At 55.7% G+C, this 11,608-nt stretch overlaps 1 protein-coding gene across 1 annotated transcript; it reads left to right on the top strand.

The window, feature by feature from the left end:
• The first annotated feature begins 877 nt into the window (after window positions 1-877).
• On the top strand, window positions 878-1,810 carry LOC102445727 (olfactory receptor 10D3-like). Its single transcript, XM_006120165.3, has one exon. The coding sequence runs from the start codon at window positions 878-880 to the stop codon at window positions 1,808-1,810; it is 933 nt and encodes a 310-aa protein (XP_006120227.3).
• The last annotated feature ends 9,798 nt before the right edge of the window (window positions 1,811-11,608 follow it).

The raw sequence follows: 11,608 nt of genomic DNA on the forward strand, positions 1-11,608 counted from the left end.
AACGCAGGCCAAAGGTGCAGTGGTGTAGCGCTGAGAATTTCTGCTACCAACTGGTAGAGCTTCGTATATGACAATAAACCTGCTCGATTGATTTCAAACCTTGCCTGCATCTGTTGTTTCTGGGAGCTCTCAGAGGTCTCCCGTGTTGATCCACGTTCACGGGGTCTAAACTCTAGATAAAGGGAGCACTGATTGTTACGCACGCAGCCAAAAGTTTATCATCACTGATGGAGTAGAGGTCCTGTCATGAGCGAGCTGGGACAACTCTGAGAACCCTGACCAGCAGACACCACGCTGGCAGTATAACACTGGCAGTACAACAGGGCCATTCTTCCCAATAGTCATGACGTTGTGTGCTCCCCCTTGCTTAACACAAACCCGAGGCAGCCTGCACAATTGTAACAACCCAGCCCAACCCAAACACAGGGCTCCCCTGCGCACACGCCCCCATCCCCTCCCCCCATTGACAGGGTGGTGAGAGGGAACAAACCACAAATGGGTGTATTGACAACTTCTGGGGGAGTCCAAACTCTGCCCTGGTTGGCGGGGTAGGTAACTGAACAGGGCTTAGGAAAGTGAAACAGCGCAAGGGAGTAAAGCAGCTAGACTGGACTGGACTAGACTAGACTAGAGCAGACTAGACTGGAATGCTCCCCTTTGTCTGCTGGTCTCTGGTTTGCAGCTCTTCAAGGCCGACATATTCTCCGTATGTTCAGCGCCACCAAATCTGGCATTGCAGAGACAGAAATATTCCCCATTCTTTATGAGTTGGGGCAGTGGCTGGAAGAGTGAGCATCACAGTTCTAGCTTAGCAGGTCTTTGGTTTCTGTAACTCACTGGCTGTATTTCTAACTCCTATCCCAGGAAAGAGACCCAAATGGAGCAGGCCAACCACACGGTGGTGACTCATTTCATCCTCCTGGGTATCCCCAACACCGACGGCCTCCAGACCATTTTCTTCTTCACCTTCTTAGCCTTCTACCTCTGCACCCTGCTGGGCAACCTGCTCATCCTATCAGCCATCCTTGGTGACCCCCGCCTGCACACCCCCATGTACTTCTTCCTCTGCAACCTTGCTGTCGTGGACCTTTCATTCCCTTCCGTCAGCATCCCCAAATTTCTGGCCATCCTCTGGGCCAAGAACAGAACCATCTCGCTGGGCGGGTGCATGGCCCAGGTCTTCTTCTTCCACTTGTTGGGCAGCACCGAGTGCCTGCTCTACACCGTCATGGCCTACGACCGGTACGTGGCCATCTGCCACCCACTGCGCTACCTGCTCATCATGAACCGCCGGGTGTGCGCCCTCCTGGCTGCTGGCTGCTGGATCTCCAGCTCCTTCCACGCCACTATCCTCTCCAGCCTGACCTTCACGCTGCCCTACTGCGGGTCCAATATGGTGGATTATTTCTTCTGCGATATCTTCCCCGTGGCCAAACTGGCCTGTGCGGACACGTACATCATCCAGACTGTGGTCTTCACCAACACTGGCATGGTGCCCGTAATCTGCTTCCTCCTCATCCTCATGTCCTACATGAGGATCGTCTACTCCGTCGTGAAGATGAACTCGGCCGAAGGGCGGCGCAAAGCGGCCTCCACTTGCGCCTCCCATCTGACTGTGGTGACGCTGTTCTTCGGGCCCAGTGCCCTGATCTACACCCAGCCCGAGCTGAACATGGTGATGGTGACGGCTGTGGAGCTGTTTGGCTCCGTAGTGACGCCCATGCTGAACCCGGCCATCTACACCCTGCGCAATAAGGAGGTGAAAGCAGCTCTGAGAAAACTGACCGGGGGTCAGAAGCCTGCATGTTGATGTGTATGTGGGGCTGCAGGGAAATACACCTACAAATACAGTTGTATGTCTGCTCCATGGCCTTTGTGACCTTCTCTCCTCCCATCCCCATCTAGCTCTCAGAGCGAGAAATCCAGGAATGCTCCTCCCAATCCCGAGCTGTCTGTGATGGGGTGTAGGGCTCACTTGGCCAAAGCTGGCTAAGGGACGGGGCGCTCAGTCTGCCTTCAAATACATAGGAACCGGACAGCCAATCCTAGTAGACGCCTGGAAATCTCAGCCTTATTACACAGACCTATGTACCTCAGATTCTGTAAGTGCATCATTAAAACCAGGTTTTCTGAATCCTCCCTGATTTCCTGCACCTGTCTGGGACGGTGAACTCCAGCATGGGACACGGCATAGGAGGAGCAATGCTAAGCAGCAAGGTGGCACCACCTCTTGGAATGTCTTCGAGAGGTTTCGCTGTATTCCCAGGCCTAGTGTTAGCGCCTTCCCCATTACCAGCTGGTCCAGGGCACAGGAGCAGGAGAGAGCGATGGGCCCCTCACTTCTTACTGGGCTTAGCAGCAAGTGATGGAAGGAGGCAGGGGACAGGGTGAAGAGGGGAGCAAACCTAACGCCAACAGATGGAATCGAACCTGGGACCTGCATGAGCCAAACGCCAGCTGTCTAGTGGCCAAGGCTGCGGATAGATTCGTTATCCCCCCAGTAAGCGGTCTCAGTGCCACTAGACGGGACAGTGTACACCCGCCCCCCCCCCCCCGCGGTGTGTGGGTCTCACGAGGGCAGGGACTCGGGAGGAAGAATCATTGTCCATGTCCTAGTGGCCCCATGACACACACTTAGGCAGCTTCTGTCGCTCCTGCTCCTGATCGGGGAATAGGTGGGAGGAGTTTGTCGGGGACAAGGCTTGGGATGGATGTCAGTGGAGGGGGGTGGGTGGGGAAGGCTCGGTCAGTGACATCAGTGAAGGTACCTGGGGTGTGGACAGGGTAGAAGGAGAGTCCGTTCATGCCAGGGGCCATGAGGGCAAGGCAGGCAGCCAGGGCAATGGTATCATCTCTCTGGGGCTCCCTTCCCCTCCGGCGACACTGGGGTAACCATTTTTCCTTTCTCCCCCCGATGCTCTGGGAGCTCTTAGGGGCGGGGCTGTCTCTGGCCAGCTGGGGGGCAGCAGCTGCCTTATGACTGGGCCTCCCGGCCGGCGTACAACAGGAGTTCTAATGCCTGGCCCAGAATTGTCCTGACTTCTTTGACGTGAGTCTGAAGCTTGTGCTCTTGAAATGCAAAAGCAATAGACTGATAAAGTCCAAGGCTCCCGGGTAGGTGCCGAGACCCGGGCCCGGCCCCTCCCCCTGCTGAACAGGGTGTGAGCCCAGCATCTGTGTGGAGCAAATTGGGGCCCAAACATTAATGGTTCCAGGCACGGTAATTTCAAATTCCCCACAGGCCTCCATCTCTCATGTGTCAGCTCGGCCCGAGGAAACCCCACCCACTTCGGCTCCAGGGGCCAGTCAGCAGTGAGCTGCAGACCCTCTCCCGGCAACTGAGTGGGTGGTGTGGAGCCCCGAGAGCAGAGCCAGCTGCTCTCCCATCCCCTGCGCACCCAGCACCAGTAAGGTACCCCTATGGCCCAGCCATTGGGCATCCTCTGACCCACCAGTCACCCCCTATGGCCCAGCCATGGGGCACCCTCTGGCCCACCAGTCACCCCCTATGGCCCAGCCATGGGGCACCCTCTGGCCCACCAGTCACCCCCTATGGCCCAGCCATGGGGCACCCTCTGGCCCACCATGTTATGCTTAGAAATACACGGGACCTTTTTCAAGGGGATAAGGCCACACACTGCATTTATTGATAATATGACACAATAGCATATGCATTTACACACACACACATCCTGCTGATGGAATAGTTACCAGTCTGTTGCTTGGCCCGACTTACTGGCCAGATAGGTCAACTGAGAGGAAGGAGCCAGGTTCTTGTCAGTCTGGATGGATGCGCCACTTGGTCTTAGCAGAATGGGAACCCGCAGAACCGTACAAGACACCTGATCCTTTATAGCAGCGGTTGCCAAACTTTTCCAGATGGGGACCCATTTTGACAATTCATGAAGACTGGTGACCCAAGGCAATTCAGAAACAGGGGAAAGTGGGGGGACATCAGTGAAGGTACCTGGGGTGTGGACAGGGTAGAAGAAGAGTCCGTCCAGGGGAGACACTTGGCAACCCTTTTGAAATGTAATGGCAACCCATATTTGCGTCCCAACCCATAGATTGGGAAACCCTGCCTTATTGGGTTTTCCTTCCATGCAAGCCTATGCATTTTGCCTTGTCAGGCCTCCATCAGTCACTGGGCATTGCAATCAATATTCCTACCACATGTGCTTATCAGGAGGAAGTGGTTCTCAGAGTCATGTGATATCCACACACTGACAAGGGTGCTGTCCTTCCGGAGAAAGTTGTCATCAGTTCCCTGTCAAGGGATGCTGGCTACTAGCTCCAGGGTTCGTCCGTCTGCCCCCGGTCGTCTGGCTCTTCAGTGAGCTTTCACTGCGTCGATTATTATTTGATGCTTTGGAGTCTCTGGCCCCTCCTCTGACGGTTTGAGCATGCAGTGGCCTTCGCACTCATCACTCCTAAAACATTCTCTCATTCACACAAACAGCCTATTCACACAATCGCAGCGTGGAGCAAACAGGCTCTTCTAGTCACTGTAACAAAGGTACAAAGTCTTTCAGCATTAAACTGCTTTCTAGCTACAAAAGGCTTTGCCTAATATTACATCACTGTGCATTACAATGGGCCGTCTTTTCCCTTCAATACGCTGACATCAGACAGAGCTGCCAGGCCTGTCTGAGGCCTACCTCTTAAATTTAAGTTTAATATAAACCTTTTGCTCTAACATACATTTATTATAACTGACTTGTTACTTCCAAAATTCCAATTTCCATGCAACAACTAGTCATTCCCTACTGCCCAGCAATGGGGCACCCCCCCACCCGCCCACCAGTCATCCCCTACCGCCCAGCCATGGGGCACCCTCCCCCCCGCCCAACAGTTATCCCCTACTGCCGAGCCATGGAGCACCCCCCAACCCACCAGTCATTCCCTACCACCCAGCCATGGGGAACCCCCCCACTGACCAGTCATCCCATACCACCCAGCCATGGGGCACCCTCCCCCCCGCCCAACAGTTATCCCCTACTGCCGAGCCATGGAGCACCCCCCAACCCACCAGTCATTCCCTACCACCCAGCCATGGGGAACCCCCCCACTGACCAGTCATCCCATACCACCCAGCCATGGGGCACCCCCTGGCCCAGGCACCCACATCCCCAGAGCCTTTACTGACCAGCGCCTCTCCTGTCTAGCAAGGGGACGCTGTGTGGAGCAGCCTTGCCCTCCCCCCTTGGCTGGAGACATGTCCCATGGAGGGGGCTGCCCTGTCCTGCCCCAGGTAGCACGAGCCAAGCAGAGCAAGCAGCCTCCAGCCCAGCCAGCCTGGCCCCCTGCCCACCTTCCACCCCCCCCCCTCCGTGCCAGCCAGGAGCTCTGCAGCCCCAGTTCTGTGAAATTGTGCATGGGGCAGTGGTGCCAAGTCCCCCCGGCCCTGCCATGGCTGCTGGGTGGGCTCGTCTGCTCTCTGGTTCCCTTGCCCTGGGAAAGCAAACCAGGACTGGAAGGTCCAAGCGCCCCGGGCACCTCAACTGTAAAATCCACAGCAGCTTCCGCTGGGCAGTGGGAAACCTCCTGGCCACGGGCACAGGGAGAGCCGGGAGCTGGGCATTTGGTAACTGAGAACGGGGTCAACTCCACCCGGAACGCTTGGCGATCCCATGTGGGTTATTTGCCACCTTTATCTTGTGGCCAAGGCAAAGAGCTGGGCACAGGAGGGGAGACTCTCCGTTTGACTTTGAATAACTCGCTGAACCTCAGTGTTCCTCAGTTTCCCCATCTGTTATACAAGGAGAATTCAATCCCTGGCCCCCTCAGACGGGGACTGGCTCTTGCTCCCGTTCTGTGCTGGGAGCCGCCCAAGGGCCCCCGACTCCGGCCCGAGTTGAGGCCCTGCCCGAATGCCCATGGCAGCCCCAGTGAGCGCACAACGCAAAACAGGCCAGTGCCGCTCCGGTTACGGCGACGCGCAGGCCCGCGCTGACGCCACCCAGAGTCACGGCTGAGCCTGGCGCCCCGGCAGCGAGACGGCCCCACCTGGGGCTCGTTAGCGAGGCCAGCCTTCGAGTGAGTCCCAGTGGCTGTAGGATGCCATGCCTGGGCTGGGCATGGCACATCTACGGCAGCTAATTATCACGCCTGTGCCTGCCTCCCAGCTCCCTTCTCAGTGACATGCCAGCGCCGGGAGGAAGCACAGCGGCGGGGGGAGAGCAGCCCGAGGCTGGCTGGGACCCCTAATCTGCCCCTGTCTCACACGCCCCCCCCGAGCAGAGTCTGCGTCTGTCTGCAGAGGAGATTCCAAACCCTGGCGCTACACGCAGCCGGGAGCCGGACGAGCCGTGTGCCCAGCATGGGCAGTGCGGGGGGCAAAGGGCAGGGGGCGGGGGAGGAGAAGGCGCAGCCCAGTGCAAAGAGGCAGGCTGGGCCGACGCCCTGCCTCGGTTCGGGCAGTGAGCCAGCAGCCCTGCACCCCGCCCATGGCCAGGCGAGACTCGCCGCCAGCGGGGAAATCGGGAGGTTTGTCGGTGAGGGGCCACAGCAGAGCACAGACTTGTCTGCACAGACAGTATCACCCAGCTTGGGGCCCAGAGCCAGGCCTGGCTCCCTTCCTCACCCTGAGAAAGCCCAGACTGCCCCCCGCGCAGCAACCTGCTCCCAGCCCCTCTGCCCCACCAGGCCCCTCCTTTGTCCTCCTTCACTGGCAAAGCTGTTCCCTGGGGGCACCTCGCCAGTGCCAAAGGGCATTGGCCAATGACAATGTGCAGGAGGCCGCCACCCCCAAATCCCTATCCCCATCTTGATACTGTTGCAGGGAAACTGAGGCACACACGGGGTTCTGGCAGGACAGTAGAAATCACAGGCAGCATCACAAGGTGCATAAACCCCCCACGTTGTCACACAGAGTTACTCCCGACTGACCCGTGTGCAGGGCCGAGGGGAAACAGCCTCATGAACCCAGCACAGCCCCCAGGAGTCAGGCCAGGAGGGCAAGAGCAGAATTCAGGCCCGGGGGAGCTGGAGATCAGGCCCTGCCGGCCCCAAGGCCCTCCCGTATTTACCTGTCTCTGGGTCTGGCCAAATCTCTGTTAATTGGCGACTCTGCCTGGAGCCCGGTGGGGATTCAGGGCTGGTCCTGAGGGGCCTGGAGGGGATTTAAGGCCCAGGCGGAGCCGGGAAGCTGCAGGAAGTGGTGGGAAGCTGCTGGTTCGGCAGCAGTGTGGGCGAGACGCGGGGGCAGCCCTGGCCAGCTTGGCAGCACATTAGGGCTCCAGGCGGGGTCCCTCTCCTGGGCACTGGACTGAGCTGGGGAGGACGCTGGATGGGGCCACAGGAGTCCCGGCCGGGGCAGAAGGGAAGAATCCCAGTCAGCTGGAGCCGCCTCTGCCCCTGCAGCCAGTGTAAGGCGCCTGCTTTGGTACCGATCCGCTCGCGCTGCCCTCGGTCTCTGCCTGTCTCTGGTCACCCCTTCCCCTGCACGGCTAGTTCCAGTAACTCTGGCTGGGCTTTTCCCCATCTCCTTCTCTCCTGTCATAGAATCAGAGAACCATAAAGCTGGAAGAGACCCCGGAAGGCCAAGTCCAGCCCCCCGCTCTAGGCAGGACCAATCCCAACTAAATCAACCCGGCCAGGGCTTTGTCAAGCCGAGACTTAAACACCTCTAGGGATGGAGCCTCCACTACTTCCCTCCTCTGGCCGTCCCAAACGCCCCCCTTCTCCCACACAAACGCTCACCCACAGCACCAGCCCATCGCTCACACAGCCAGGCAACTCTTTCCCTCAGCCATCGAATCCTAGAACTGGAAGGACCTCGAGAGGCATCATGTCCAGTCCCCTGCCCTCCCGGCAGGACCCAGCTCTGTCTAGACCATCCCTGGCAGGTGTCTGTCCAACCTGCTCTTCAATATCCCCAGTGATGGAGATTCCACAACTTCCCCAGGCAACTTATTCCAGGGTTTCACCGCTCTGACAGGTAGGAAGATTTTCCTAATGTCCAACCTAAACCTCCCTTGCTGCAGTTTCAGCCCATTGCTTCTTGTCCTGTCCTCAGAGGCCAAGATGAACAATTTTTCTCCCTCCCCCCTGTGACACCCTTTTAGATACTTGAAACCGCTCTCATATCCCCTCCCAGTCTTCTTCTTTCCAAACTAAACAAGCTCAATTTTTTAGCTCACCAGTGGGTCAGTCATTCTTCCGCTCTACTCTGCACTTATCAGGCCTCAGTTGGAGGATTGTGTCCAGTTCTGGGCACCGCATTTCAAGAGAGATGCAGAGAAATTGGGGAAGCTCCAGAGAACAACAACAAAATGAAGAAAGGTCTAAAGAACATGAGCCATGAGGGAAGACAGAGAACTGGGCATGTTCAGTTTGGAAAAGGCGAGACTGAGAGGGGACATGAGAGCAGTTTTCATGTACCTAACAGGGCGTTATAAGGAGGAGGGAGAAAAATTGTTCTCCTTGGCCTCTGAGGGCAGGAGAAGAAGCAATGGGCTGAAACTGCAGCAAGGGAGGTTTAGGTTGGACTTTGGGAAAACTCTCTACCTGCCAGGGTGGTGAAACGCTGGGATGAATTTCCTAGGGGGCTGTGGAATCTCCACCACAGGAGATATTTAAGAGCAGATTAGACAGACCCCTGCCAGGGATGGTCTAGATGGTGCCGGGCCCTTCCGGGAGGGCAGGGGACTGGACTTGATGCCTCTCAAGGTCCCTCCCAGTTCTAGGATTCGAGGCTTCTCTGATTTTTCTGTTCCTTCCTTGTCCTCTCTCTGCCTGTGAACGCGGAGGAGCCTGGGCGGCGAGAGGAGTGAAGTCCCACAGAGACCCAGGGGACTGCACAGGGGCCCACCCGTGTGGAGAGTGGGAGGGAGAGAACTAACCGCAGACAGACCCACCAGGAGGGAGAGCAAAGGGGGGGATTACCCAGGGGCCAGGAAAATGTCAAAGTACGTGGAGACCCCAGGTCAAGGTAGCAATAGCTGGGAACCTGCCAAGCCCTTTGAAATTGCCAAGTGATGGGTGCAGTCCCCCTTGCGAGATGCTACTGCTGGCCCCGCTCTTTCCATCTGCCCCCTCCTCCCGCAGCTGGAGCCCTGAGACTCAGACCCTCCTTACCCGTACACACAAGTATGGGGCACCTGAAAATTTGGAACAAGCAACAGGACAATGTAGCACTTTAAAGACTAACAAGATGGTTTATTAGGCGATGAGCTTTCATGAGCCAGACCCACTTCCTCAGATCAAATAGTGGAAGAAAATTGTCACAGCCATATATACCAAAGGATACAATTAAAAAAAAATGAACACATATGAAAAGAGCAAATCAAATTTCAGAACAGAAGGGAGATGGGGGGAGAGGTAAATGTCTGTGAGCTAATGAAATTAGAGGTGATAATTGGGGAAGCTATCTTTGTAATGGGAAAGATAATTAGAGTCTTTATTCAAACTTAAGTGTAAAGTGTCGAATTTGAGCATGAATGACAGTTCAGAGGATTCTCTTTCAAGTGTATTCTTAAAAGGCCTTTGAAGCAGGATGCAGGTAATCAAGTTGTTGAGACAATGTCCTTTCTGGTTGAAATGGCAAGAAACTGTTTTTTCTTTGTGATCCTGTCTAATATCTGTTTTGTGGGCATTGATCCTTTGGCAAAGTGTCTGAGATGTTTGTCCAATGTACATAGCAGACGGACACTTTCGGCACATGATAGCATAAATTATATTTCTGGATGTGCAGGAATATGTGTTCTTGATCTGATAACTCACTTGGTTGGGTCCAATGATGGTATCAGCAGAGTGAATATGTGGACAAAGCTGGCAACGGGGTTTGTTGCAAGGGAAGGTACCAGGGTTGGTGTTAGTGTGGTATGTCCTGTGGTTGTTGGTAAGAATCATCTTGAGGTTAGGTGGTGAAAATTTGGAGCACTTCTGGGTCTTAGTGTCCACCAGCCTGTCTCTTCCTCTCCCTGGTCTGTGGCTCTGCTCCCTCTGGAGAGGATCCAGTGAGCTCACCAGTGACAACGCTGGCCTGAGCTCTTAGCAGACAGACCCCGGCAAAGAGCTGATGAAGCGGCAACGAAGCCATTTCAAGGCCTGTGCCAGCCCGAGGCAGAGACGCTCTGTCTCTGAATTGACTGTGCCGGCGACAGGACCTTCGTTTCACATTTGCTTTCAGGCGTGCGTTGCTGAAGAATGGAGCTGTGTCGCAGCCCAGGACTCCTAGGGACATCCCCAAAGCCCTCTCCCCCCCACCCTCCTCCCTCAGCCAGAGCACAAGCCCCTTGCCCGGAGAAGCCCCAAGCAACCCAACAGGGCCAGAGGAGTCACAGCTTGGCCACAAGCCCCCGACACCTGGAGAAACACCAAGATCCCACCCCAGCAGAGGATCCCCGGGCCACTTGCAGCCTCACCTCCCCTACCCTAGGGAATCCATCCCAGGGCTTCCCCACCCTCCCAGGGAAATCATTTTTCCTACTATCCAACCTAGACCTCCCCCGCTGCAACTTGAGACCATTGCTCCTCATTCTGCCACCTGCCCCCACTGAGACCAGCCTCTCTCCAGCCTCTTTGGAACCCCCCTTCAGGGAGTTGAAGGCTGCTCTCAAATCCCCCCTCACACTATCAGCCAGGGGTAGGAATGGTGCCCCTGGTCTTTGTTTGTCAAAGCCTGGGGAAGGATGGCAGGAGACAAATCGCTTGATCATTGTCTTTGGACCACCCCCTCTGGGGTACCTGGCATTGGCCACTGTAAGCAGACAGGATACTGGGCCAGATGGACCTTTAGTCTGACCCAGTACGGCCGTTCTTATGTTCCTATGTTCACTCTTCTTTTCTGAAGACTAAATAAGACCAGATCTCTCAGTCTTTCCTCGTAGGTCTTCATCAGTTTGGTTGCCCTGCGCTGGACCCTCTCCAATGCGTCCACGTCCTTGCTGTAGTTGTGGGGCCCAGAACTGAGCACAGTTTTCCAAATGTGGCTTTACCAGAGTCGAATAAAAGGGAATAATCACTTCCCTAGATCTGCTGGCAATGCTTCTCCTAATGCAACCAAATATGCCATCAGCCTTCTTGGCTACAAGGGCTCCCTGTTGACTCATATCCAGCTTCTCATCCACTGGAATCCCCAGGTCATTTTCTGGAGAACTCCTGCTTAGCCAGTCAGTGCCTGGCCTGAAACAATGCTTGGGATTCTTCCATCCCCAAGGCAGGACTTTGCACTTGTCCTTGTTGAACCTCATCAGATTTTGTTTGGTCCAATCCTCTAATCCTGTGTTTCTCAAACTGTGGCTCTCGACCCCCCAGGGAGTCATGAGCAACTTAGCGGGAGGTCGCAGTATCACAGGGTTTGAGAACCCCTGGTCTAATCTGTCCAGGTCACTCTGGACCCTAATCTCGCCCTAGTGAAGTGAATTGAATGGTCCCCTTTGTCAGTTTGTGACTGCAGGATCCTCAACGGCGACATATTCTCCGTATCTTCAGAGCCACCACAATCAGGTCCTCACCCAACTGGCACTGGAGTGCCCGCTCCTAATGAAAGTGAGGCATGCGAGCAATGTCCCGCAGAGTGACATCACAGCTGCAGGGTGGCAGGGAATTTTGTTTGCGTAACTCACTGGTTTATTTCTCTCCCCTACCCAGGAAAGATACCCAA

The sequence above is a fragment of the Pelodiscus sinensis genome, chromosome 30, assembly GCF_052426305.1.
Source record: "Pelodiscus sinensis isolate ZL-2025 chromosome 30, ASM5242630v1, whole genome shotgun sequence".
Classification (NCBI taxonomy): Eukaryota; Metazoa; Chordata; order Testudines; family Trionychidae; genus Pelodiscus; species Pelodiscus sinensis.

Coding starts and splice junctions, on each gene's coding strand:
- LOC102445727 (XM_006120165.3), top strand. CDS start 878: ATGGAGCAGGCCAACCACACGGTGGTGACTCATTTCATCCTCCTGGGT.